Raw genomic sequence first — 26,357 nt, forward strand, 5'->3', positions numbered from 1 at the left:
AATTTGAAAGCAAATGCGCCAGTTTTTTAAAAGATTTACAAATCAACTTTACCAAGTTTTGAACGAAGACTTCCGCCTAGAACTTGTAAACAAAAAAACGCAAAAAGAGCGACTGACAGAAACAGTTTCATGATTTGAGAGTCTAAATATCGCAAAAACCAAATAACTTTTAGGTTACTATGGCATATAACTTTATTAACGAAAACAACTTTTCTTACATGATTAGTCCGGTTGATTTTCTTATCAAAAATTTTTTTTTGTTAGACTAATTTTTTTCGGCGTGGTTTTATACTTGGTATAGCGGAAATTGCTAATTGCTAACTAGTTTATCTATTTTGTACATCAATTATTCAATAAATTTAAATATTGATAAAATATTAATTGTTGATTGCTGTTTGATTATTTTGGCAACAACAAATATCGCTATGTTTTTCATATATTATTGTTGATTTTGTTAATTTTCAATTGTAATTTTTCAATTTAGTCACTTTTTTGTTGAATTACTTATATTATTTTGTGGGTGATGATTGTTAATGTTAAAAAAAAACAATAACAAAGATTTAATATAATTTTAAAATTTTGGTTTTCAAAACAAAGAATTAATAATGTTAGTACAAATATAGTTATATGAGTTGTGACCTTGTCAACACGATTTTATTTTAGTGGGTATAATATAAATTTACTTTAAGTCGCACGAGGTCGCCAATTCACCGCAGCCGACCGTTGTCAAGTACAGCAAGCTTGGCAAATCGTAATCCAAACAAAATCTTGTTATTTTTGTAAAAATTGAAATTTTAATAAAGAAGTTGGCGTTAGCTATAAAAAATGTTTTAAAGTGCAATAAGGTGTTTATAAAGTTTTACCATGGTTTGTTAAATACCATTTTGTAGTTAAATCAGAATATCAGTATATAGTCATAGAAAGTCTAATTTCATACCATATCTAACTAAGCTTTCCAGACATCAAAAAGCTCCGGCTGTCCGGCATTTACGATTGGATGGTATTTTAAAGTCGATTACAAACGTCAGAGTGTTTTTGTTATATTTGCACCAAAAGAAATAATATAACTTAAGAAATAAAGGTATAACTTAAGTTAAAATTGAGCTTCAATAAAACATTATTTTATAAAACAGTTAACGTTGAAAAAGTTTTTTTTTAATTTATATATATTTTGAAGTAAATTTTTTAATTTTAAAAAACATAGAAAAAATATTTTGTGTTTATATAAATTTTTTTGTTGAAATTATAAAAAAATCTAAAATTAAATTAATTTTTTCTTTTTTTGTTATCTATTTTAGATAAAATGGTTCTTTTGGATAAAAATGATGACTTTTTAATGCAAAAATATGATGTTTTAGGAATAGTCGGAGAAGGTAAAAAAAATTAGTTAATTTTATGACTAACATTATTGTAAAAGAATAAATTTTTTTAAATAAATAAGCATAGTGAATTTAAATGTCTTTTTATAAATTACTTATCCAACAAAAAGGGATAACAAGGTTTAAAAAAATAACAGAATATTGTTATCTTTACCTTAATTAAAAATTTTATTTTATTAAGGTGCTTATGGAGTGGTTTTAAAATGCAGACACAAAGTGAGTATTCGTTTTCTTTTTAATATATAGTTTAAATGTGCCATTTTTGAAAATCACATCATTTTAATAAACACTCCCAACATTTAAATACACAAAATGTGGTTCATTTCATCCAAGTAGTATGTATTTATAATGGCAGGCTTTGTTGTAAAGCGCAATAAAAGAGACAGTACTTGAATTTACACAAAGAGAAGGGACTTGTCTGGCGTTGCCCCCCATAGACTTTCGTTTAATATAAACTTTAAATCGCTTCAACAAAGGCCTTTAAGCTGGCATGATTTGCTTTGTTGTCACACATAAAATGGCCCTTATCTAATTCCGCTTCACTAGCTTATTATTAAACAAAACTAGGAAAAACTTATAAAGAATTTTTCAAGATACAAAGATTTTAAATACTGCTAATTTATTTAAGACTTTAAAGTAATTTTGGTAATTCTATATTTAAATTTTGCAATGATATCATTTATTATTCATTCACTTACAAACCACTTAATTGAAAAGTTATCTCCCTTTAACGTACTTGAATTTCTAAATGTAGACTTGTGCTAATACACTTTTTTATTTGTTTGTTTTAGGAATCACAAGAAATGGTTGCTGTTAAAAAATTTAAGGACAAAGAAGGTAAAAGTTTACATATATTTAAATGTTATAATAAAATATCAAATTTTAAACCAAACACCATACCTTGTAACAATACAAAATTAAAATAATTTATATTTATTGAAATGAATGATATTGTGTGTATTACAGACAATGCTGACGTTCACAAAACCACACTGCGTGAATTGAAAATGTTAAAATCACTAAAACATGAAAATATTGTTGATTTAAGAGAGGCTTTTCGTAAACGAGGAAAGCTTTATCTTGTTTTTGAATATGTGGAAAAGGTACTAAGAAATTTTTTTATACAATATACAAAAATCATAAACCACTTCAAACATTAGACTTAAAATTATTTCACAAACATGGAAAATTATACTTTATATTGTACTCGATGTTTTACAAAATAAAAATTAATTTTTATAGAACATGTTAGAAATATTAGAGGAGCAGCCTCATGGAGTTTCACCTGATAAAGCCAGGTAAAACTGCTACAAAATTTAATTAAATTTACTATTATTTGTTTATAAATTCCAGACATTTTGAATTTGGTGTAGGCAAATAAATGTGACAATTATACAATGCCACTATGTCTGAGCAAATATTTGCCAATCTTTTTCCTGTAATACAACATGTATTATACAAGTTGTTTGACATTTTTCCGCCCAAATCCTTACGCTTGTTTGTGTTTAGTCAAATAAATATAAAATGATTTAAAGATTGTGTCAATACAAGAACTATGTGTTTATTAATGTTATGTGGGTGTGGCCAATAAGATCACAGCCCTGTCACAAATAATGTCTAATTAAACAAATCTAAAAAAAGTTAAGCAAATTCTTTTAAATGTATGGTCATATTTTTTTTCAATTTAAATTTATACAAATATTTTTTATTAGGAGCTACATTTATCAGTTAATCAAAGCAGTCCATTGGTGTCATGCCCATGATGTGATTCATAGAGATATAAAGCCAGAAAACTTACTTATTGGAAGTAATGGAGTCTTAAAACTCTGTGACTTTGGGTTTGCAAGACCTGTCTCGCTGTCAAGTCAGGGTTCGGCTTACACTGATTATGTAGCCACTAGATGGTATCGATCACCTGAACTATTACTTGGGTAAATTTGCTTACAAATAAAACTTAATATTTGTGTTTAGTGCTTAGTAAATTACAGGAATTACAACAAAATTAATTATTTAAATTATGCATCGTGATAGTTTTTGCGTGTTTTATAAATATAATTTTTACAAGAAATGAATTAATAATTAAAAAATAATATGTGATCGTCCCAACAAAAACATTTTTAAATTTGCTTAAAATCATGTAAACCATATTTATTCAGCTTAAAATATGACAAGGGCGTAGATGTTTGGTCCATCGGTTGTATTTTGGCTGAGCTTAGCGACGGACAACCTTTATTTCCAGGCGAAAGTGAAATAGATCAGCTTTTTACCATTCAAAAAGTGTTGGGCAATCCACCCCCAAACCAAATAAAGGCACTTCATACCACTCATAGGTTTAATGGATTACGGGTAAGACATTGTTGATATAGCTGTTGTTGTGATATACTTTATCTATATAGAAATCGAGAAGAAATTCTATGCCATAGCTAGTATAAAGATCAATTTAATAAGAATTTAAGATAATCTGCTGGCTGCCAAAATTCACAACAGGTGTACACATAGTTACTAAGCCATTGGCGGCTTTTATTCTCATTAACAAACGATATCACTTCCATTGAGTCTAATCTTTCTATACATTGTACTTTGTCTGATAACCGAGTTTTCGTAAAATTGTAAAAAAGTAAAAAATGTGCCTAAACAAATAAAAATAAATTTGTTTTGTTAAATAAAATTTAATACATAAATAAAAGTTAACATTTTGTACCAACACGGTAATTAATTTTAATTTTTTTCAAATTTTGTGTAGTTTTCAACTCCTTCCTCCCCTATAACACTTGAGCATCGTTACTTTAGAAAAATAAACAGTATTATGCTAGACTTTATGAGCAAGTCCCTAATTATGGATCCCAACCTAAGATACACAACAGCACAGTCGCTAGACCATCCAGCCTTTCAGGTAAACAGATTTATTTATAGATTGCTTTTGGTACAAGTAACGAACAACCAATTACATTAATTTTTTGTTAAATTTTGTTCTAGGCATGTAAAATAATATTAAATTGCCCCTAACTTGTGTTTTGAATAGTCTTTGGTTTGTTTTTTTACAGATAGAAAGATTAAAAGATGTTGGTTTAAATGCATTTAGAATTGCAACTAATCCTGCCACAATCAAAGCTAAAGCTGCAAAGCGTAAGTACTGATACACAATATATTTAGAGTAAGAAGATAGTGTCTAGTATCAACTGTCAAAAAATATAAAAAAAATTATATTTAAACCAATGAGCAAAAAAATTGCTACTAATGTTCTTAGACCAATGTAATCAAATAGCACATAAATGTGATTAAACACTCGATTTGTATTGTAACACCATTTTGAAACTGATACTTGTATTTATAGTCACAGCAAGAAGAAACAATAGGAAACAGAGAAGCGAAAAGAATGAAGACGGTGACATTTCAAATATTTCACAGGTTCCATCAAACATTGATTTGATGACCTATCAGCCTCAAGTCTCGAAACAACACATTTCATCTTTGAACTCAAATGAAAATATTCCAATTGTCAAAAAATCAAAGAAGGGAAGCAAACTATTAAATTTGTTAAAAAATCAAGTTGATTCAAATAAATCTGAAGATGTCGGAAGCTCCAAGCGCCCAGTAACGCCAAGATATTCAAAAAATAATATGTTAGATAATGAAAGTGATGAAATTATACAGGAGCAAATTACTGTAGAAGAACCTGCTGATAACACTTCATGCTGGGCAGCCAAAACAAGTTTCCAGGATACTTGGAATAAGGATAGCCTAGAACATTCCAACAACATGGAAAGTATTGATATGAATAAAAAATTTTCTTTTCATTCAAATGCATTACGTAGCTCACCAGAAAATTTGCCATCTGCTTTCAAAAGAAAAGGAAGTCAAAGAAATATCAAAGCAGAACATCTTCCCGAAAAACGACAAAATGGGATTGAAAATGCAACTATAACAAAAAAGAAAGAAGACAAGGAAAACTTATATAGAGAATGTAAATCATCCCTTGCTCAATACAACGATGTTCGCAACCTTCAACCCGCTGTTGCATCCAATTCTTGTGCGTCTCCTATCTCACAAAAAAATATGGAAAACATTACCAAGCCGGAAAAGAACACAGACAAATCACAAAACCAATTTAACATTAAAAATGCACTTTCCACAACACTGCAAATACCAATGGCACATTTTACAGGTACCAAAACTATACATGTTATATCACGATAAATTTTTTACTAATGCCAATTTCTTTATTTTAGGAGACCAGTTTCTTATGCTAAGCAGTTCAGGGGATGCAAATTCTCCCCAAGATTTAAAGGTATTATAAAATTAATTTTGCAAGAATCAAAAAAAAATATATCATAATCAAAATACCCCTTTTTTGTCATGAATAGGACTAACTATAAAAAAAAGGGTTTGATAATTAATTTTTTAAAACTTGTTCTAAGGGTAACAAAACAAGCAATGCATACCAATCAAAAGAATTTATAAAAGAAAAATCACCGAAATCAATTGTAAATGATTTGCCAAAAGATACCGAATTAGACTACCCTACTTCAAAGGGTGTCATAAATAGTGTAAAAAGTTTTATGACATCTATTCAAGTAGATGAAGCCAATGAAGAGCACAAGGTTCGACTTAATGACAAATGTATTTACCCAAAGTTTGTTAAAGAGTTGTCATAACAAATATCAATTTTATTTTACAGAACTTGTCCGAGTTAGCTGATTACAAAAAGGAACTGAAAAGAATTAAATCCAGTTTATTTCGGAAAAAGATTGACCCAGAAAAATCTAATTTATCAAGTAAAGCGTATTTTTGTTAATAATTAAAGGAGAAAAACAGCATAAAAAGCCAGTAAACTAATTTACCTTCTTATTCCAGAAAAAAAACTAAAATTTGGTGCGTTTTAACAGGAGTCCAAAGACATGAGTCTTTAGATTCAAATCACTCAAATTCAAGCAATGGGAGTGGTAGACCTCGTTACCATGGCAACATTGATCATGGTAGCGCATTGTTGCCACAGCACTCGATGTTAACAGTCGTTGAAGACCAACAGCAAAGCTCGCACCAGCATGTTAACCATATACACCAGCATTCAGACCAGACTGGTCTGTCTTCAAACTATATGTCAAGCAATGCACCTACACAAACTAATACCTTGCCTAAAACACCAAGAAATAGAGAGAGAAGGGCAAAAAGTCACTACTATGGTAATAATTTTTGGTTGAAAAACTTTTAGAGAGAATTTTTGGTTTGGCATTTAAAATATCTTACCTTAAATTAATCGAAGCAAAAAAAATTAAAAGTGCCCAATGTAAATTTAGATTCCAAAGTAGATTCAGACAAGTCTTCAAATGGCATAAACTCTTTTATATCAAGGGCTTATTCAAGATTGCAACATTTACAGCAAACTGAAGAACCAACTCCAATTGAGGCAAAGTAAGATTTAAACACAAATTTATATTTAAAGATTATAAATAAACGCAATAATTGAATTCTTCTAGTGACAATTGGAGAGATGGAGGTAAATCCTTGAAAATACAATCAGTATTGAACAAGAAGAAAAAGAGCAGAAAAAATAAGGTATTATATTGTGGTATACCTTGAATGTGGTTTCCTAACACAAATCTCCTTCATTTAATTAAATGTTTTCCACCATCACACTTATATTGTATTATGTTTAGATTGGCAATGGTATGGAACCAGGAAATTACCACAACAGTGTTGTCAAACAACATATTTCATATTGGGATGGAAGGTAATTTTATCATTAATAAAAAAAATAAAACCCAACGTTTAGTTTTCATTGTCAATGGTTATTTTCATCTACATTTTTTTAACTAAAAAGGGTCTGTTAATAACGTTAAAAATAACTTAACTGTGTTTTTTTTTTAAACAGGGCCAATGACACAAGACCAAATGTAACAAATTCTTCTCACATATCAAACAAACACAACTCGAATAACTCACCTTCAAAAAGTTTAAGAAAACTTTTACAAACCCCCTCAAAACTTGCTAATGAACAGACAAGCCAACAACATTACCAACAGTTTCCCTACATTAACAACCAACAGGTTTCACTTAAAAAACACCTTTTTTGTATTTGGCTATTTTTTTGTTTTTCAAAGAAACTAACATGTACTATGAATTATTCTTATAGTATCAAAGTCGGTCAATGGCTCACCAGTACCATTCCCCGCAACAAAATCATTCCAGACACGAAAGAAAGGTACCAGTAGGTGAGTAAATGTATGTAAAGTTTGCAAAGAAGCATCCAGATTTCTAGGCAATTAAAAATGAAAAATTTTTTAGTTTTATAACCCATTTTTATCTTAAACAATTTCCAAGTAACCACATATAACTGTGGATGGTTATGCTAGGAAGGTAAGAAATTGTTGTTGATATATTTTGTTGTATATATAAAATATAGATATTATAACCTGCATTTTATGTTGTAAAGCTCAATTGTTATGTGGAGTTTAAAAAAAAATGATGCCCTAATTTTTATTTTTAACCCTTAGGACCGGTATTGCTATATTGTTTAAAAAATGTTTTCTGTCCATATCATTGTAATAAATAAAAATGTATAATAACAACTAGCTGCAAAATATTTTTCAAGTTTACTTTTGCAGATTACTCTCTTGAGGATCAAATGAACAGTGACCTTCATATTTCAAACACCAACAATGGGGTGCAATATCACGAACCGTCACCCCGTAACTTACCTTCTGCACTCGGCCCTCTCAAAAGTGCAAAACGTAGAAAAGGGGTAGACTTTAAGGGGAATAAAAACCAAGGATTATAAAAAAAATTATTATCTTCATTTTAATTGGAAAATTTCTATACATTTTACATACTTGCCAATATACAGTAACACATTCTCTTTAAAGTATACCTTGCTTTTACAAATATACAACCATTCTGTACATTATATATCCAGCTTCCATACCTCAAATTTCTTTTAAGAGTCTTGTTGGAATATACCTTTTTCTATATTGTTCTATGTGGCTTTACCATATATTTAAATTTTTATATTTTTTTAAGTTTATTTTTGTTATATTAAATTTTTAAATTAAAAATATATATACAATTCAATTACTACCCTTATTGTCATTTTCAACATCTTCTTTATGAATTGTTGAAGTTAAAATGGAAAATATGATAATCAAGGTCAGCGCTAAACCAACCGCACCATTAGCATTAAATGCATCCCAACAATCCTCTCGACTTGCTAAGTTTATTAATTGCAACTAAAAAAAAAACACAGAACAATTTAAATTTTAAATAAAAAGAGTTAATACTGTTTAAATATAGAATACAGTTGGAAAAATTTGTAAATACCTGGTTTAAAAAGTAAAAGGAGACCCCTGTAATTCCCAAAACGAATGGCGAATTTATAATATTGCTGTAAAATCCAACAAGGCTCAGCAAAAATAGGTGAGTGCTACACAATGAGCATAAGACGATTATTGCTCGGGTGTGGTCATCTTTGCCTGCCTTTAACCTTATAATAATAACTTATTTAGTTTAAAATTGAAAAAAATAACAGAAGAAATTCGGTTTAACTAACCTTTCCGTAAGCGATTTCTCCCGAAGTTCAACATCCGAATATTTCTGGAAAAGAAGCGCCATTGATTTTATTCCAGCATTTTTATCATCATGAACATCCTGAGTTTAAACAAACATAAAAAATGGATAGATTAAATTTTTAATTACAAAAAAAATTAGTTTACATGTATATTAAGTTTCAATAAATAAATAACTTATTTTTAAACAACAAGCCAAACTCTACAACAATGTTTGACCTGAAATGCATAAATAAGGTCATAATACAATGTCCACATAAAGCATGAAGCATATAAGGTCATCAAAAGTGGCCAATTCATAACACCGGTAACAGCCACATAACCCATAATTGCCCCTATGTTAAATGTAAGGCCTAACACAGCTTGGGGAAACATTGTATAACGCTTGGCAAGGGGATAGAGGACAACTGGTACCATAGCAGCACAACCAATCAATATACTGCAAAAAAAAAACTAAAATTTAAAAATATATATGGGCAATTCTTCGGTAACAGAATTACAATTATTGTGGTTTACAAACTTATAATTAATTTTTTTAATATAATGGAAATCTTATTTTAAGTTAAAACAACCCATATATTGCCATTCTAAATTTTTATAAGCATAGAAGTCCAGTTCGAACTTCTATGCTTCTTAAAAATTGAAAAATGTTTGGTAACGGAATTACGCCAATAAATTAGATATAAAAAGTTGGGTAATACTTAATCCCAATTCGTCTGAATTTTATAAAAATTAACTTAAATTAAACATGTGTAAATAATTGTCCTTATTGAAAGCAACAAAAAGATACCAAATTTTTTTAGTTGGGGTTTAAAAAATATTTATTTATTGACAAATTAACTTAAAAAAACCTGGTAACGGAATTACACTTTAAGTAACAGAAAGACACTGTCTAATTTTGACATGTAACTTTAGTCTTAAATTTACTCAATTTCAGATAAAATTAAAAAAAATTGTTTTATGTACTGTTAAAATAAGAAACAAACCTAACTAAAACATTTTTTTAAAAATCTTGGTAACGGAATTACAAAACTAAAAACTACTAGGTTTTTTTTTAAATAAACTCTTAAACAGAAACAAACAAACCAAATTTTAAAATTCCCAACTATCATTTTAACAAAAACTACAAACATAACTCCAAAAATAAAATTAACAAACAAACATAATATGTTTAAAATTTTAAATCACTAAACTCTAAATTAGTAATAAAATTGATGTCGCAGAAACAATTTGTTACACCTAAATAAAATGGATAATTATGCAAAAACAATAAGTCTAGTGGGTAAAATAGCTTATAATATTGTTTGAATATGCCAAATATCAGTTAAAAATCAACTTGTTAACTATGAATATTTTTATTTAATTTTATTTAGTAATATATGTACCCATAAAACTAATTTATAAATTTCAAAACTACCTTCTCACAAAATCAAAAAAAATGGATATTATATTACAATGCCATTTCATTTTTTTACTTATAAAAATAATTATATTATTTTAAATCACTTAAACTAGGCAGAATAAGCATTTCTACAAAATCTCTGATGTTGTAATTCCGTTACCCGTAATTCCGTTACCATTATTGTAAATATAATTGATAAGGAACAATAAAGTTTAGTTTTTATTTATAGTACTTAACAACTAAAATCAGAGAATTAAAAGTATTAAAAGTTGTATTTGATTAAATTTCAAGTTATAAAACTTTTTATGTAAATTCGGTAACGGAATTACCTATATTCTTACAAGTTAAAAACTTAAAAATTGCTGATTTTTAAATTGTAATATAGAATTTGTTGTTTAACTTATGTTAAGCATATGTTTAAACCTCTTATACTAACACATTACAAATCTGTTGTAATCTGTTTTGTAACTTTTATATTAACTTAAAATTTTGCTTAAAATATCAATAAAAGTGCAAAAAAATTTGTATATTTTAAATTGTTAAAAAAAATCACTTATAAAAAATTATTTGCCTAAATTTTTTTAAATTTAAACTTTAAATATCAAAACCAAAGAAACAGCTAAGTTAATTAAACAAATAATTTAAGTTAATTTTTTTTTAAAAAACACTTTCCCAAAGAGAATTGCCCATATATATTTTCAGTCAAAATTTAAACCTTGAAGTTTTATATGAAAATAAATTTTTAATAACAATAACTGTAATTACCATGCTGGTTCCAAAGTTAATAAAATTCCAAGCGACAATGATAGTTGCAGAGCCAGAAACTTAATTGCATTCTGTGGAGAAACTCTTCCAGATGCGATTGGTCTCTCTTTGGTTCGTTCAACTTGTTTGTCCAAATTTCGATCCCACAAATCATTAATTGTGCAACCAGCCCCTCTCATTAACACTGACCCAACTCCAAATAAGGCTGTTATATAAAAATTTTATTTACTTTCGTTGTTTTCAATTAATTCAACATTTAAAAAAGGTATCTTATTTACCTATATAGTAAAAATATTTTCTAAACAATTTTTTAAATTTATTTTGCAATTCCCTATAACTAAGCTATATATATATATATATATATATATATATATACCAAATATCAATTGTTGGTCCACCAAAGTTATAAAATCAGTTGCCTATAACAAATTTTTATTTCTGATAAATTAAACACAAACTTACCTAGGTAGTAAAAGCTTGGCCACTGCCCAAGAGGAGTAGCAAAACAAATGCTATATGCACAGGGAAAATATAACAAAAGAGTTCCAATTGGTTTATCATAACGAGCCAATTCTAAATAAGGTCGAATATTGGGAGGAGATTTTGCCACCAAAGACGAAGGTGAATAACTTAGCATCATTTCCCTGCGTTTGTCACCAATTTCATTAATTTTTTTGTAGTATTTTGAAAACAATGAGTTTTCAAAGTTATTTTGCATTCTTTTTCTCTCATACATGGTATTTTTCTTAATAGAACGGCGTGAAATGTTCGTGTATGAATCAATGGGATAGTACTGCGTGGCTAGGAGCTTTGTTTTGTGATAGGAACAAATTCCATCAAACGAACTAAAACTCGCACATTGATTGAAGTTATATATATGAAAAGCTTGGGTTTTAGACCCAAGAAATTTTAACATAGTACGCGAGAGCATTTTATTCTATACCATGAACAGATATTTCTACAAATTCTTTATTAATTTATATTTTTAACCTAATTAGATGATAAGTTCGCAGCACACAATTTGTAAACAGTTGTATCTGTTGGTTGTATAACCAATCATGCGTTACAATCGCATTTGTTAAGTTGCCAACTAAATTTTATAATAATTTATTATTTATTTAGAACAATAAATTTTAGCATTAAAATTGTTTGCTGTTATTTTTGATTTAATAATTTTTTAAACAAGTATTTCTTTATTTATTCTTTGTAGATAATCTACTGTTTTTTCCCAATTGTTAAAAGTTATTAAAATTCCTACAATTGCTTCAATCAGAAATAAACATTTAAACTGCAACAGTTTTGTTAAAAAACTATTCAAAAGCTCGATAAATATTTGTTTTATAAAACACTATTTTATTTTACATTCGACAATTTAAATTAATCATAATTTTTGAAATTATAACACATCTTGCATGAACTACATTATGCAATAAATTTTGCAATAACACGATTTCGTCTAAATTAACATTTTGCATTGTTTAGTCTTTCTGCAACATTATTCCAATTTACAACATTAAAAATAGCTTTAACATAATCCGGGCGCACATTTTTATACTGTAAGTAATAAGCATGCTCCCATACATCTATTCCGAACAAGGGAATAAGACCTAAAACATAATTATTTTATGTAAAATATAAATACAATCTTTCTATTTTAATGTATATAACACAATCTAAAATTTTATATTTTCATTTACCAGTTGTAGCTTGTAGTGGGTCCTGATTTGGGCAAGCACAAAGTTGTAGTTTGTTTTCATCTTTGTTATACCCTAACCAACCCCATCCCGAGCCCTGTACTGCAACACTTGTTCCTGATAACCTTGTCTTCATGGCCTCAAATGATCCAAAATCCCTCTAAATTATTTTTATTTAAATTGATTTTAGTTAAAAGCCAATCTATAAGTATATTTTATACATAAATAATTAAAATTATCTGGACAAAAAAAATTATGTATTTATAAATAAGTAAGGTGAAAAAAACAAAATAATATTCAACTTATTTAATATTAAACAATACTTCTTGAAAAAAATTAAAAACAAATTATTAAAGATGTAATACCTCAATCATTGCTTTAAGTTCTCCGGATGGTTCTCCACCCCCATTTGGGGATAAAGTTTCCCAGAAAATAGAATGGTTTATGTGACCACCCCCATTAAATTTTAAGGCAGGGGCCAGTCCGATTACTGCAGTTGTGTCATCTAATAAATAACAGAAAAATAATTTATTTTAAAATTTGTCTCTATATAAGCTATTATCACAGTAAAGTAGCTAAACCTAAACCCTTATAAGATATAAATTAAATTAACTTACTTGCTGATTTTGCGGCTTCCAATTTTTCTTCCGCAACATTTAAGTTAGTGATGTAAGTTGCATGATGTTTTGTGTGATGTATTTGCATGATTTCTGCAGATATGTGAGGTTCAAGTGCATTGTAATCGTATGGTAAGTCAGGTAATGTGTGTGCATTCCGACTAGCCACCATGGAAAGAAATTTTGAAGCTGATGAAAGTTGATTTCTAAAAAAAATAAAAAAACGAATAATCGGAGATAAAAATAACGTATCTGTATGTATAAACTTAAACTTACTAAATATTGTTTTAAATAAATTCAATTAAGGAAATAGCTTTAATATTTTACCTACCCTGCTAAAACACGTCGTAAATTACTTTGCAGCATGGTTGAAATTATTTGCGTAGTGGATTATTCTAGCAAATTTTGCAATGCATGACAAGAACATCAACAAAACAAAGAACGTAATTAATTTGTGTTCGAAACAAGTTTTAGCCCACTTTAATTTGGTATGGTAATGTGATATATAATGCGTTGATATAAATTGAAAAAATGTTTAAACATTAGCTTAAATTTGTTTCACAGTAAAAATTAGATGAATTTAAAAAAAAAACCAACGCTTCAATGCAGTTATAAAAGGCATTCTGTTACTCTACGAACTTCAGTACGATTCTTAAGTCGTATTGTTCTGTAGTAGTTGCTAACGATACTTACTTTGTTATGGAACTGAAAGGTTGTTTTCAAGTAGCGTGATTTACTGGTAGCGGACTACGGGCCGAAAGATTTCGGGTTCGAGTTGCACCAATGCTAGAATAATTGCTCTTAAGTTCTCAGCGTTTACGGATAGATCAAAAACACGTCCTGATAGCACACCTTACCCCTTAAAAAATATAAAAATAAAACACCTTAAAGTTTTACGTCAGAAAAAAAGATTGTTGCAGTTTCAATTTATTTAAAAAAGATTCCACTACCAGTGAGAAATGGTACAATACATTTTATTGTTTTTTAGTAAAGAGTCCTTTAAAAATCGATTATTAGAGAAGAACGTCATTAAAAACTTGAAACATATTCAAGTAGTTAGTATTCTAAATTTATATATCAAAGGCCTGAACTTCGCTATAGGTCTAGTTTAACTTTTATAACAAAAAAAACAGGTTGCAAGTTTTGACTTAACAAGATGTCTTCTTATAAATATTTTTTTATAATGTCTTTGCTGATTTTTGCAATAACGTCAGTTGCAGCATATAATTACGATAACGAAATTTATGGCGTTATACAGTGCGTTAAAGCAGATTGCCCTTCAGCCAGGTTTTCAGCCATGTTTGATGATGAGAAGTGGTTTTGCGAAGATAACCAAATTGATATTCCTTATCAATATTTGGAGAAGAACACAAATAGCCCATTAGTATTATACAAAGACGCAAAACCGGTAAGTTCATAATTGCTTTATTAATCTTCATTTCAATAAATAAACTTAACAATTTTCAAGCAATCTCTTCATAACTTTTTATATTTTTACCAGTATAAAAATTAGAAAAAATGTAATTCAACAACGATTGGCTTAAAGCTTACAACAATTTGTATCATAACAAAAAATCTCCATTTCAATAAATTAACTTAACAATTTCCAAGCAATCTCTTCATAACTTTTTATATTTTTATCAGTATAAAAATTAGAAAAAATGTAATTTAACAACGAGTGGCTTAAAGCTTACAACAATTTGTATCATAACAAATTATAAGAATTCCACTAAACCTTGTAATTTTAATTCTTATTTAAATTAACATTTTAAGCATAAAAAATACACTTTGATAATGGTTGACCCGGATGCCCCCTCCAGAAAAACCCAAGAATTTAAGTATTGGTTGCATTGGCTATTAACTGACATACCTGGAGAAGTATTTATAAAAGATGGTGTTGATGATATGATTCAAAATAAACACATCAACAAAATTGCTGGTAAGTTCAGATAAAGATTTTGCTTAAATATTAAACTAGTAATAAAAAAGTTGATAAAAAAAATGCTAAAATTGTTTAGCTTAGATTTCTTTTGTCCTTACCTTACTTTATGCAGTATTTTTTGTGTCGAACTTTTATAAAAAAATTTGCATCTTTACTTGTTACAAATGGTTGTAATAACCAAGATACTTTCTAAATAATTAAACCTCCTGTTAAATATAGAATATAATCCACCAACACCACCATCAGGATCAGGAGAACATCGATATCAAATTTTTCTGTTTGAACAAAGTCGACCTCTCAGCAATCTTAAATCTATAACAAATCGGGCAAAATTTAGTGTTTCGAATTTCGAAACTAATAATGATTTAAAATTTCTGAACATGGCAAGCTTTGTTACAGAAAATATGTTGGAAAGCAGCAATTCAGCTTAAAAATAAATTATAGAAAATAGATTGGTGAAAACGGTGGTAGAATTTCATTACGTATTTAAAAAATGGATGTACTGTATATGATATTGATTGTAATCTAGAATAAAATTAACTTGATATGGGGGTCATCTAGAATAAAATTAACTCGATATGTACGAAGAAATGATTTTACATAACCCAGTTCTGGTTCGTTCAAGCCACTATTTGAATTAAAAAAGGTTGCAAAATGACTTAGGTCTAGATTTGATAAAGGTCTAGATTTTAGCAATGAAATTGTACAATGTTAAAGTTAGTGTGTTACTTAAATTTACCTATCCAATTTTTATTTAAGAAAAGTTAATAAAAATTCTTTTGGATAAATTGAAAAAAAAATTTTGCTTTCAGACAAAAACATTTTTGTGTATACATTATTGTATTGACATTTAACATAAAGTGGAAAATACATTGTTAGCAACCAAGGGAACTAAAAAAAGACCAAACAAAAACAATAAGATTGACTCAAATTAAACTGTAAACCTAACGCTTTTCTAGCTTGAAAATTTTTGCTGACTTCACGACATTTAAATAGTGGACTAAAACGAAAAACAGTGCTATGGCAATTTGCAAAAGTTGTTACATAATAATACAAGGTAATCAAACAAAATGATCTAAACAATAATAAAAATGCAACATAATAAATCGAACACAATTCGTTTCAGTGTATTTGTACATCTTTTAGTTTAGCAACAATTCCAAACTTTAAAGTTTTTAGCCGTTTTAAAAAGTGTGGGCGTTTCTACAAACACCACAACCTAGCGCAAATTCTTCACCAGTCGGTGGATGTTGTATGTGGAGCGGACACTCCGGGCAGTCTAGTTGCCTTGCCTTGTGGCCAGCCGGACAGTGAGGCAATTCGTTCTTGGGCAGGGCAGTGATACGCTGAAAGTCATCGTGACAAGGTTGACAGAAGTGAGTTGTTCCAAAACAAAAGTAAACAGCGACTGAACAGCAATAACGACACTGCGATAAAATTATAAAATCATAAACAAATTTTAAATATAAGTTAAGTAAAATGTGCGAAAAACAAAAATAACACCAAAATAAACACGGTTTTTTATTCAAGTCACCTAAAAACCAGCAGTTTCAAACCTTCTAACATTTAACTATAATTGTCTGACTTGCCTTATATTCAAGAAAATCGGTTCCATGTTTTGGGCAAATTTGAGCACAAGAAACATCGGAACAAGCACCACAAACAAGTTCTTGAGGATTAAACAAATCCTCGTTTACAACAGCTGCATCACATCTAACTTCACCACCATAATAAGCCTGAAAATATATAAGAAATTGATTTTAAACTTCTAACCCAAACATTATAAGTTTTAATCAACATGCTGTAATGGTTTTGTTACCTTTGCACATTTAAAGCACATATAGTAAGCATATTTATTAATTGCAAATCCCTCCGGATTTTTGTAAAACCTAGCACCAGGTGTCACTATGGAATCGCTCTCGTTTAAGCCTTCATATTCGAGTCGTTGCAGAGCCTTTTTCCTTACTTCAATGTTGAGTTCTCTCAACACGCCAAGTTCACTTTCCAGAGAAGGATGTTGTATTTCAGTCTAGCAAAGTAAGATTAATTTTAAAACTTATAACAGTATAGAATGAATACTTCTTTCATAACTCCTTATTAACGATAACATTTGTTAGTAATGAAAAATTAATATCAAAATCTTAACATTTACCTTACAAATAGAACACAACATGAAGCCAAATGTAATTCTAGGTCCTGCCCACTTTTTATCAAGCTGCGTTTGACAGCAATGTAAGTGGAAGATGTGTCCACATCGTAGCTAAATAATTAAATAAAATTAAAGTTAGCTTACCATTTAAGAAAGACTTTAAAATATTAAATTAAATGAATACCTGGATAGAAGGTGCTTGTGAGAGAGCATCAATAAAACAAACCATACACATATCATCAGCATCTTGGTTCAGTGCTGGGGAGCAAGATGGATGTAGACAGGGAAGACAAACTTCTTCATCTTTTACTCCTCCGCATAAGTGACCACAAGGGTGCGTTTTATTGCAACTCTGTTAAAATTTATATTTCAATATTATAATAATACATAAACTAAAACTTTGTATATATTTTAATCTAAAAACACAAATTTTATATAACCTAAGCAAGTTCAAAAACAAATCAACTGACTGACTTACATTTTCAATATACTTTTGACATGCAGGATCAGAACAGACATTTGATAAAGACAGTTGACCATCTTCAGAAGAACTCCCACAAAATCTACAAACTCCCATTGTAATATGATGTTGTTGACCTAAAAGTTTTTTATTAAAGTGAATAAGGTACAAATTACATAATGTTAAAACACATGCTGCTATCAAATTGCAACAGAAAATATTGAATATATAAAATACACACTCACCTGCACCTCGACTTTTAAACTCAACAATTGCTTTAAGAGTTTGAGAGTCAGCAAGAGCCATGATCCAGAAGAGTTTAAGTCTTCCACATCCTTCATGGAGATTTACTCTGATCGCTTCCTCCTCTTCTTTAAAGATCTATAAACATAAAAAATACAGTTTTGATAAAAAACTTTAAAAGTAAAATTTTTTTATTTAATATTAAAAATTGGTAATAGGATTTTATCTTTTAGATTAAAGTAAAGCTGCAAACCTGGCGTTGATGTGTTCTTGTCTTTCTATGTAGATGTAAATATCTGTCACATTCCGAACACAAGTTACCACATTCATTACACTGAACTATTGCCGATGTTATTCCATCATCATGATTTTGACAAGTGAGCTAAACGAAAAAAAGCATGGTTTACAATGCGATTTTAAAATATTAAGCAGTCAACAAACAACAAAAATGCATAAACTGATTGTTAAAATATAAATAGGGCAGAGCAGTTTAGGATATTTATTAACGCAGCGCTTTAGTGTACAAGATATATTTCAAAAACTGTCTAAAAACCTCATCAACTACACACCTCTACAAATAAATAAAAACAAATATAAAAAGCAATTTAAAACGCGAAATATTTAACAATACAATAGAAAGACAACTAGTACAAAAGAAAATCCAATTTATTTGGGTGAAAAAATATTTGAAAATAAGTTATTTTCTTGGGCTTTCGACTATCGGCAACAAAGTTCCTTCTTCCATCATCCCTAACTCATGAGCCCAGTCTTCAAGTTTTTGCCTAAAAGTTATCCAAGACAGGGGTCTCTCAGCAATGTTGTTAGCTGGGTTAGCTGGATCTTGGACAATAGGGGGGCACTCTGATGAGGAGGAGTTACTGTACTCAATGTTGTAATGCTTTGGGTCATAAAATCTGCCCCATGAAATACGCATTGGGGCTGGCCTAACAACAACATAAAAATAATTCATACAATTTTTTCTATGAAATTTAGAAATCAAAATTAACAAGTGAGCTAAACGAAAAAAAGCATGGTTTAAGAAGAAGTAAAGCATGGTTTAACAAAATAAACAAGAAGTAATTGACATAAAAATACTTACCTTGATATGCCAGTTGATAGTACCAACTTTACAAAGCACTTTAGTACTGTTCTATTACTTGGCAAACTGCCCTGTATAAGATGACATGCGCTTTCATAAGCTCTGATCAACAACAATGATATCAAATAAGAAGAAGGTCGCCATCTTGGCTCTTTCCAATCAACTGAGTTTCTCCAAAATTTCATTACCTTAATCAGATCTTTAACCTGAACATAAAACAAGTATTAAATTTAATATTGTACATATACAGAAGCTAAATTTTTAAAACAGAAGACAGTTTTAAAATTTAAATATGTATGGTTAGAAAATAAATAATATTTTTCACCTGGTCAGGTTGTTCAAGTACAAATGACTTTTGTCGATCTGCAGCTGCAGGACAAAACCATGTAAGATTTTCCGACGTTCTTTGCCTTAATAATTCATCATACAAAGCATCATAACCACCTTCACCTTGATGTTGCCAGTCATAAGTTGGATACAAATCAACTTCTACTCTGTCTTTGTATGTGAGTTGAACAGAGTAGGAACTAATCAAAAATAGCAGATTATAGTTTCTGAGTCTTGATATATTCATTTTAAAGAAACAAAAAAACTTACTTGTAATTAAATTGTGAACAATCTTCCAATTTCCCTTCTTCAGATCCCTCTTGCAACATTTTGCAAAATGCAACTACAAAAGATGGCATCCACATAATGTGTCCGTTTTTTGGAAGATCAGGGCTCATGACAATAAAATCAACATCCCAACGATTGCGACACACTGTCCGCATGCCAAGAGAGCCTAAAAATAAATAACTTTTTAGAAAAAGCATTAAATTAAAAACAAAATAAAAAATTATTTAGCCAAATTTTTTTAAACCATTTTGCACAAAAAATATAAAATATAAATAGCAAACTGTAATTAATAAAATTGAACATTCAGTATAAACTTAATGTTTTTATTAAATAATAATTTATTGATCCAATTTTGTTACTTCCTAATTAATAGGACTGCAGTCAAGCCCTTTACAGTTAAGGACGTAAGCGTCACTTGAGTAATAATATAATGACGTTATTAAATTTGACAAAAGGAACAAAAAAGATTCTAAATTGTTTTTTTACCTGATGTAATAATATTCGTTACATGAAAAGCTGCTTTTCCTTCTAAAAATTGTTTTAAAATAACTCGAAACTCTTCAATTTCTTTTTGAACAACAACCAACTCCGTAGCATCAGGTCTAACATCCGATATCAACCTGTGTGCAAAATAATATTAAGTTAATAAAAAACTTATTATAAGATTTTCACATGTGTATCTAAAACTCTTGTTAATAAAGAACTTACAAAGAGAAATTGCATCTGTATGAAGTAAATAGTTCTCTCTTTTTCTGGGGTGAAAGTTGTGGTAGAGGGATGTAAGGTCGACCCAATCTTCCTTCTACTGATTCCCATTTACCTATAAAAACATAAATTACAATTCATGTTGGGCATTTTCATGTAGGTATAAAAAAGAAAGCAAACTTTTCAATTTCTTTGTAGACTATTTACCTTTTTCAGTTCCACGCTGTGACAAATCATTCATGACATCAAACAAAAATTTGGAAAAATCTGGAACAATTTCGTTATAATCACTTTTATCCTCATGTGTTATCATTCTTGTTCGTTCTCGAGCTAAGTTTAAACATTTTCCTTCCAACATTGCCTTCTTTCTCAATAATTCCTGATATCTGATGTGAATATGAGCTCTGTCCCTCCTAATAATAACAGATATAAGTTTAAAATTACTTTAAAACAAAAAAATGTCAAACAAAGTTTTAAGAAATAAAAGCACAAAATAACTTTAACAATTTTATATTTTTCAAAAATTTATTTTTTTACATGCCTGAAATTGTAAGTAAACCTTACTTGTTGTATTTAAACTAAATAAGAAATATAAATATTCCAAGGTAAAACAAATATAATAATGCAATCGAAAAACTGATTACCTAGCATTATAAAGCATTTTTCTTTCCCTGTCTCCAGTGGGAGAAGGTGCAGGAGTTTTGTATAAAAGATGATTTGAAACTATTTCAACATGTATCGAGATGTAAGAATATCTAATTTTATTATAAAAATAAGAATTAAGATGTAAATCAAGGAATCAAATCATCTTACGATTTATGAACGTTTTATATACCTTAACTGATTAAAAAACAAATGAAAAATATATAAAAAATACCTATCGTAACCATCGTCTACATCTGTCCTGTAAGGATTATCACTGACTGCCAAATCCTCAACTGCCAAGTCTGACTTTATCACATCAGCATCCGACCAATTCTCACCAAAATACCCAACCAAACTTCCTTTTGTGTTTAGTGGCACATTTAGTGACACGTCCTCGCTGCCAGGAGACACCAATGTGGCATTCCACATGACATGGCGATGGTAAAATTCCATGAGACCATTGGTCGTTTTCTCATTTTGGTCCATTTTGAGTTTAAGTTTTGAGGCTTGTAGTGTTTTTAAGACCCAAGGACAACCAGTTAAATCCTCAAAGGGAGTTACACAAACGGTTGGGTATGAGTTTGGCTCAGATAATGTAACATGGACTTCACTGACCTTAAGTAAAACAAAAGTAAATTTAATAAAACAATGATGCATTTTGTTAAAAAATACGCAATTTTTTTAAAAGCTTTTATTTTTACCAAATATTAGTCTTAAAAATAAATTGGATTCAATATAATACCTCAATCACTGATAAGAATTCCACCCCAACTTTAAGTTTGTTGTTTTTGAGAGTTTTGATGAAATCTCCCTTATTGGGAAAAGCTACACCACTTGGCATCTCACTAATGCAACTTGGTGGAAAGGTATGCTCATATACAGCAGGTGAAGGCTGTTAAGTATTGTTAAAATTGTTATTTACACAAATTTTCCCAAGTGATATATTAGCATATTAAGGTTTTTTTTTATCAAGGCACACCCCTAACAAATATTTCAACAAGTATGTCATTAAGTTAAATTTTTAACAAGTTATCTTACCTGGCCTTCTATTAGAAACTTTGATTTAACTTTAGCAAGATGGTTGGAGGTTGTACAGTGCAGGAAAAGTGCAACATTTCCTTTATTATCCTCATCTGGTCCATCTGGAAAAATTCGAATCTAAAACCAAAGTTATACATACAATATATATTTAATAAATAAAAAAAATAAAAAACTTTTTGATAAATTTAAATCAACAAGCTCACCTGCCAAGCAAAACCACCAACACTAAAGGGAGAAGTGTGGATCATAGGAAAAGGATTTTCAGGAGACACTACAGGTAGTTGAATGGTCTCCTCGAACACTGTTTTATAAGATTTGCATTCTAGTTCAACTATCACTTTGTTACCATCATAGAAGAAACCACCATTTGGTTTTAATAGAGTCTGTATATATTTATACACACATTTTAATATAAATTTAAAATAACATTTGCATATTTTTAAACTAGGCTTAAATAAAAAAGTCCTGAGTTTAAACCTTACTGCTTTAATGCTGTAGCATCCTTGAGCAAAATGTAAAGGCTGTTAAGTCTACTATTTAAATAAAATAAATTAACCAACCTCTCTTCGAATAAATTCCTTCCAGCCCCATGACAAGGCATCATCATCTCTTGAAAATATTCTGCCACCAGGTGGACTGTGATACGTGTAGTTATTTTGGTAGTTGACCAAATTAACAACATTAAAGGAGTAAACTGTATGAACCCTTACATCCTTGCCAAGATTGACAATCCGCAAATAAAAACTAAATATCAAACAAGAATGAAAATACAATTTTTGTGATTTTTTTTAAATAAAAATAAAACATTTTTACCTGAAGTATTCATTGTTGGGTTTTCCAGTATAGACATACCATCTATGCCCTGCAAATTGAAACTCGCGAGATCGGACATCAAAACCAGTAATCTCTTGAGGGTTTTCAACCAGAAAAGTAAAAATGTGAGTGCTTTCCTTATCTTGTAATGCAACAAAGCGATGCAGTTGTATGCATGGTGCCATTCTTTTTGCTTTTTCTTTTTACATTAATTTTTTATATATTTGAATAAAACATTTTTTTAGAAATATTTAAAGCTAACTTACTTTCGTATTGCATTTTATTCTATCTTTGTAACTTACATTTACACTAACTACTATTATCAAATTTTTAAACTGTTTTAAAAATAACTTACTATTTTGAACTAAACCATTTACTAAACAAACACTTTTTTCTTTTTAAAAATATTCAATTAAAATCAATTTATATATCATGGTAACTTGCTTTCCCTAATTTTTTTTAAATGATTATTAAAAAGCGGTTGAAATAAAATTAATCTACGTTAATGTTGCGATTTTTAAGTGTTGTTATCAAATTTCTGATAGGTTTTTATTTATTAAAGGGTCATTACCTTTTAAATAAAAGCTTAAACAAGTCCCTACATCAGTGCAATAGAAACATAAGTAGCCACTTGCCATTGTGACAGTGTAGCAAGCCTTATGGTCATTGATGTAGGTTTAAATGTTTACCAAACTTTTTCATTCGACAAAAAAACAACACTCCAGTTTAACAAGAAAATGTCAAACTTTGTGGTTATTTGAAATATGTGACAAGTAAATATTATTGGTTGTACTTACTACTATAGTGATTCCCTAACTGTAGTTTTATAAATGCAAATAAAACGATTTCTGTGGACGAAGTTTTTACAAAAATTTGCAAAAACTAAATTAAAAGAATACCATTTCATTGTAAATATTCTTAATTTCAAAATTGAAAGATTAAGTTAAGTAAACCTGAATATTAATTAAATAAATAAAAAAAAAATCACCTTATTGCTTGTTTGTAGTGATTTAGCAGATGACAGTTTATCTACATGGTCATGGTTGAGTACACACAATGAAGCCAGAGTTAGCCACAAGGTGGGGTTATGCAGACATTTTGTTGGATCTCGGTTGGCTTCAGAAAGACGAGTAAACGATAAAATTGTTTCGGATACGGCACATTTTGTAGTCACCCCCCATGCTGCATTGATTTTTCCCTGAATTCATTAAAATATAATGGTTAGGTTAACGAAACATTAAATCTAAATAAACTTTACATTTTATATATGCTATCTTATGTTCTTTTCTTAAATATTTTTTTATAAATGTGATATAATTTTAAAGATTTCGACAGCAAAAAACATTGCTTTTCTTACTGTAGACATATCAGTTAAGAGTTTCATGATAGCTTCAACAATTGTTTGATCCTTCATTGTTCCATGCATCCACCACATTGGTGACTTTTCTATTGGTCTATTAAATCATTAAATATTGCTGATTTAAAAGAATTACAGCCTACACAATTTTTTATTAATTTTAAAGCATTTTTGGTGCTACCTTTATAAGATATGTAAAAGACAGATCATGTTGTTCATACAAAAAAATACTAATCATAACAGTAAATATCATATGATACCTGCACATAAAAATGTCTTACTTTTTAATTAAAACTGACTCCATTTTTACAGGCAACATTTTCTTGTGTTTTAAAGTTTCCGATGCATCACCATCACCAACATGTTGTTGTGGTTGAATGTTTTGCACTCCCTTTACTTGCAAGACAAGGGACTTTGCTATACAAGCAAACAAAGGATCTAACACACAGAATGTGTTATTGCTTGAAGGCGTTTCGTTGGTAGGGGTCGAATCTGCAGACGAATTGGAGTTGCTTGAACTGGAACCCTATTATTATAAAATTAAATATTACATTTTAAGAACCAACTATTTTAAAAAAAAACAAGTCAGAAAAAATATAATTTGATACTAACTAACATAAAATAGGTATTTTTTTTAATTATTTATTAAAAGTTACCTCATTTACAGAGTGAGCAAGTTTGTCTTGAGTAGGAACAGTTGCATTCAATATTGAGGCCAATCTCAAAGGAGTTAACTCAGACAAAATGCGACGAAGCAAAAGTGTTACCTAATAATACAAATAAAAAAAGGTTGAAAAAATAAAAACATTTAGTGATTTTCTCTAAAACAAATTATCTAAGTTTAAAATAACTACCTGTCGTTGTATTCTAGGTGTACCAGTATGCAACAAAGTAAACAGATCCAAAATAAGAGTATTTTGTTGGGCAATATAGTGACAACCTACATCAGAACCACTAAGAGCTAACATCATGGATAATAACTCAAAACAATAAGTGTCAGATGACAGCACAGATTTAACCTGAACGATAGACAAACAATTATTAATGTGGCATACCAAACTACCATGCTTTAAAATAAAAAAAATGGTTATCTATTGTAAGATGAAGAAAGCAAGCATGCCCTATTTGGTCAAATGTCAAAACAAATATATGTTGTTTTAAGAAAAATTTATTTTATATTGGAGTAAAAAAACAATATGATAAACTAAAGTAGTCAAAATTGACCTGATAAAATTTGTAGAAAGAAATTGTTAACATAAATGTCAATATATTATTCTAAAATTTGTTTACTTGTTGGTTCCCAAGGTCATCATTGTATAAAGTTTTTTTCCAAACTGTTTTGATCTGTAAGGTTTCAGTTTGAATGGCTTGTACTGTGTGTTCAAATACCTAAACAATTACCATCAATATTATTCCAAATAAAATAAACAAAAATATCTCACAAATTTTGTTTAAAAAACAATAAATACAGAATATTTAACCTGCTTCAAAGTTGTTAAAATCAAATGCCTTTAAACAAAAATTGTTTTACCTTTTTCTGTAGATAAGTCAGTTTATCTCTACTGAAAAGGATGCCAACCATGTGTTCTCGGAGGTTGGGATCAACATCCCGAGGACTTGCTGGAGAACTTATTACACTCGAGCTACTCTGGACCTCCTGGTTGAGTGAATCATTCAAGTTCATATTTTCTGGGTTCTCAGACAAAAGTTGACCAAAAACCTTAACAAAAATAAATTGTGTAAGAAAACAAAATGTATACTTACAAAGTCTCCAAAAAATATTTATTTTATTTAAAAATTAACATAATTTTGCATTTTATATAAAAAAAACAATTTTTACCTAACATATTAATGTTAATTTAAAGTTAAGAA

At 29.1% G+C, this 26,357-nt stretch overlaps 6 protein-coding genes across 7 annotated transcripts in view; 2 read left to right on the forward strand and 4 right to left on the reverse strand.

Annotated features, from left to right (window-relative positions):
- The first annotated feature begins 812 nt into the window (after window positions 1-812).
- Window positions 813-8,424, forward strand: LOC145740752 (uncharacterized). Of its 2 annotated transcripts, none has more exons than XM_082558590.1 (21): window positions 813-1,081; window positions 1,299-1,373; window positions 1,561-1,595; window positions 2,171-2,216; window positions 2,346-2,482; window positions 2,622-2,677; window positions 3,092-3,310; window positions 3,536-3,725; window positions 4,123-4,272; window positions 4,424-4,505; window positions 4,714-5,544; window positions 5,609-5,667; window positions 5,798-5,980; window positions 6,058-6,154; window positions 6,266-6,562; window positions 6,677-6,791; window positions 6,857-6,935; window positions 7,037-7,110; window positions 7,252-7,426; window positions 7,513-7,591; window positions 7,985-8,424. In XM_082558590.1, the coding sequence occupies exons 2-21, from the start codon at window positions 1,304-1,306 to the stop codon at window positions 8,155-8,157; spliced, it is 3,147 nt and encodes a 1,048-aa protein (XP_082414716.1). In that variant the 5' UTR covers window positions 813-1,081; window positions 1,299-1,303; the 3' UTR covers window positions 8,158-8,424. The 2 variants fall into 2 exon arrangements, with proteins under 2 accessions (XP_082414716.1, XP_082414717.1); XM_082558591.1 differs by having other exon boundaries at window positions 7,665-8,126.
- Window position 8,425: 1 nt separating this feature from the next.
- Window positions 8,426-12,117, reverse strand: LOC145740754 (4-hydroxybenzoate polyprenyltransferase, mitochondrial-like). Its single transcript, XM_082558593.1, has 6 exons — window positions 11,568-12,117; window positions 11,106-11,310; window positions 9,158-9,377; window positions 8,923-9,020; window positions 8,694-8,856; window positions 8,426-8,602 (listed from the first exon to the last, which is right to left on the reverse strand). Exons 1-6 carry the CDS (start codon window positions 12,034-12,036, stop codon window positions 8,444-8,446), a joined length of 1,314 nt encoding a protein of 437 aa, XP_082414719.1. The 5' UTR covers window positions 12,037-12,117; the 3' UTR covers window positions 8,426-8,443.
- A 320-nt stretch (window positions 12,118-12,437) lies between these two features.
- LOC145745738 (superoxide dismutase [Mn], mitochondrial-like) lies at window positions 12,438-13,845 on the reverse strand. Its single transcript, XM_082563895.1, has 5 exons — window positions 13,748-13,845; window positions 13,417-13,622; window positions 13,165-13,304; window positions 12,803-12,959; window positions 12,438-12,712 (listed from the first exon to the last, which is right to left on the reverse strand). Exons 1-5 carry the CDS (start codon window positions 13,780-13,782, stop codon window positions 12,567-12,569), a joined length of 684 nt encoding a protein of 227 aa, XP_082420021.1. The 5' UTR covers window positions 13,783-13,845; the 3' UTR covers window positions 12,438-12,566.
- Window positions 13,846-14,507: 662 nt separating this feature from the next.
- Window positions 14,508-16,293, forward strand: LOC145763908 (protein D3-like). The gene is made up of 3 exons (XM_082575463.1): window positions 14,508-14,824; window positions 15,190-15,355; window positions 15,578-16,293. Exons 1-3 carry the CDS (start codon window positions 14,573-14,575, stop codon window positions 15,787-15,789), a joined length of 630 nt encoding a protein of 209 aa, XP_082431589.1. The 5' UTR covers window positions 14,508-14,572; the 3' UTR covers window positions 15,790-16,293.
- The window catches only part of LOC145763906 (E3 ubiquitin-protein ligase MYCBP2-like), a 34,613-nt gene continuing 24,441 nt past the window's right edge, over window positions 16,186-26,357 (reverse strand). Inside the window, exons 76-90 of the mRNA XM_082575461.1 lie at window positions 26,017-26,205; window positions 25,776-25,874; window positions 25,340-25,504; window positions 25,142-25,252; window positions 24,767-25,011; window positions 24,486-24,582; window positions 24,117-24,326; window positions 18,464-18,592; window positions 18,213-18,348; window positions 17,986-18,104; window positions 17,692-17,859; window positions 17,511-17,618; window positions 17,178-17,387; window positions 16,948-17,094; window positions 16,186-16,785 (exon numbers count right to left, since the gene is read on the reverse strand). Of these exons, the coding sequence (XP_082431587.1) occupies window positions 16,543-16,785; window positions 16,948-17,094; window positions 17,178-17,387; window positions 17,511-17,618; window positions 17,692-17,859; window positions 17,986-18,104; window positions 18,213-18,348; window positions 18,464-18,592; window positions 24,117-24,326; window positions 24,486-24,582; window positions 24,767-25,011; window positions 25,142-25,252; window positions 25,340-25,504; window positions 25,776-25,874; window positions 26,017-26,205 (2,376 nt within the window). The 3' untranslated portion in view covers window positions 16,186-16,542. The remainder of the gene's footprint in view (window positions 16,786-16,947; window positions 17,095-17,177; window positions 17,388-17,510; window positions 17,619-17,691; window positions 17,860-17,985; window positions 18,105-18,212; window positions 18,349-18,463; window positions 18,593-24,116; window positions 24,327-24,485; window positions 24,583-24,766; window positions 25,012-25,141; window positions 25,253-25,339; window positions 25,505-25,775; window positions 25,875-26,016; window positions 26,206-26,357) is intronic.
- LOC145763907 (uncharacterized) lies at window positions 18,616-23,313 on the reverse strand. The gene is made up of 14 exons (XM_082575462.1): window positions 23,129-23,313; window positions 22,876-23,059; window positions 22,519-22,698; window positions 22,313-22,432; window positions 22,017-22,166; window positions 21,507-21,889; window positions 21,274-21,384; window positions 20,837-21,042; window positions 20,633-20,744; window positions 20,411-20,544; window positions 19,907-20,090; window positions 19,635-19,836; window positions 19,310-19,515; window positions 18,616-19,154 (listed from the first exon to the last, which is right to left on the reverse strand). Exons 1-14 carry the CDS (start codon window positions 23,311-23,313, stop codon window positions 18,908-18,910), a joined length of 2,604 nt encoding a protein of 867 aa, XP_082431588.1. The 3' UTR covers window positions 18,616-18,907.

This window comes from Corella eumyota, chromosome 1 (assembly GCF_963082875.1).
Source record: "Corella eumyota chromosome 1, kaCorEumy4.1, whole genome shotgun sequence".
NCBI lineage: Eukaryota > Metazoa > Chordata > Ascidiacea > Phlebobranchia > Corellidae > Corella > Corella eumyota.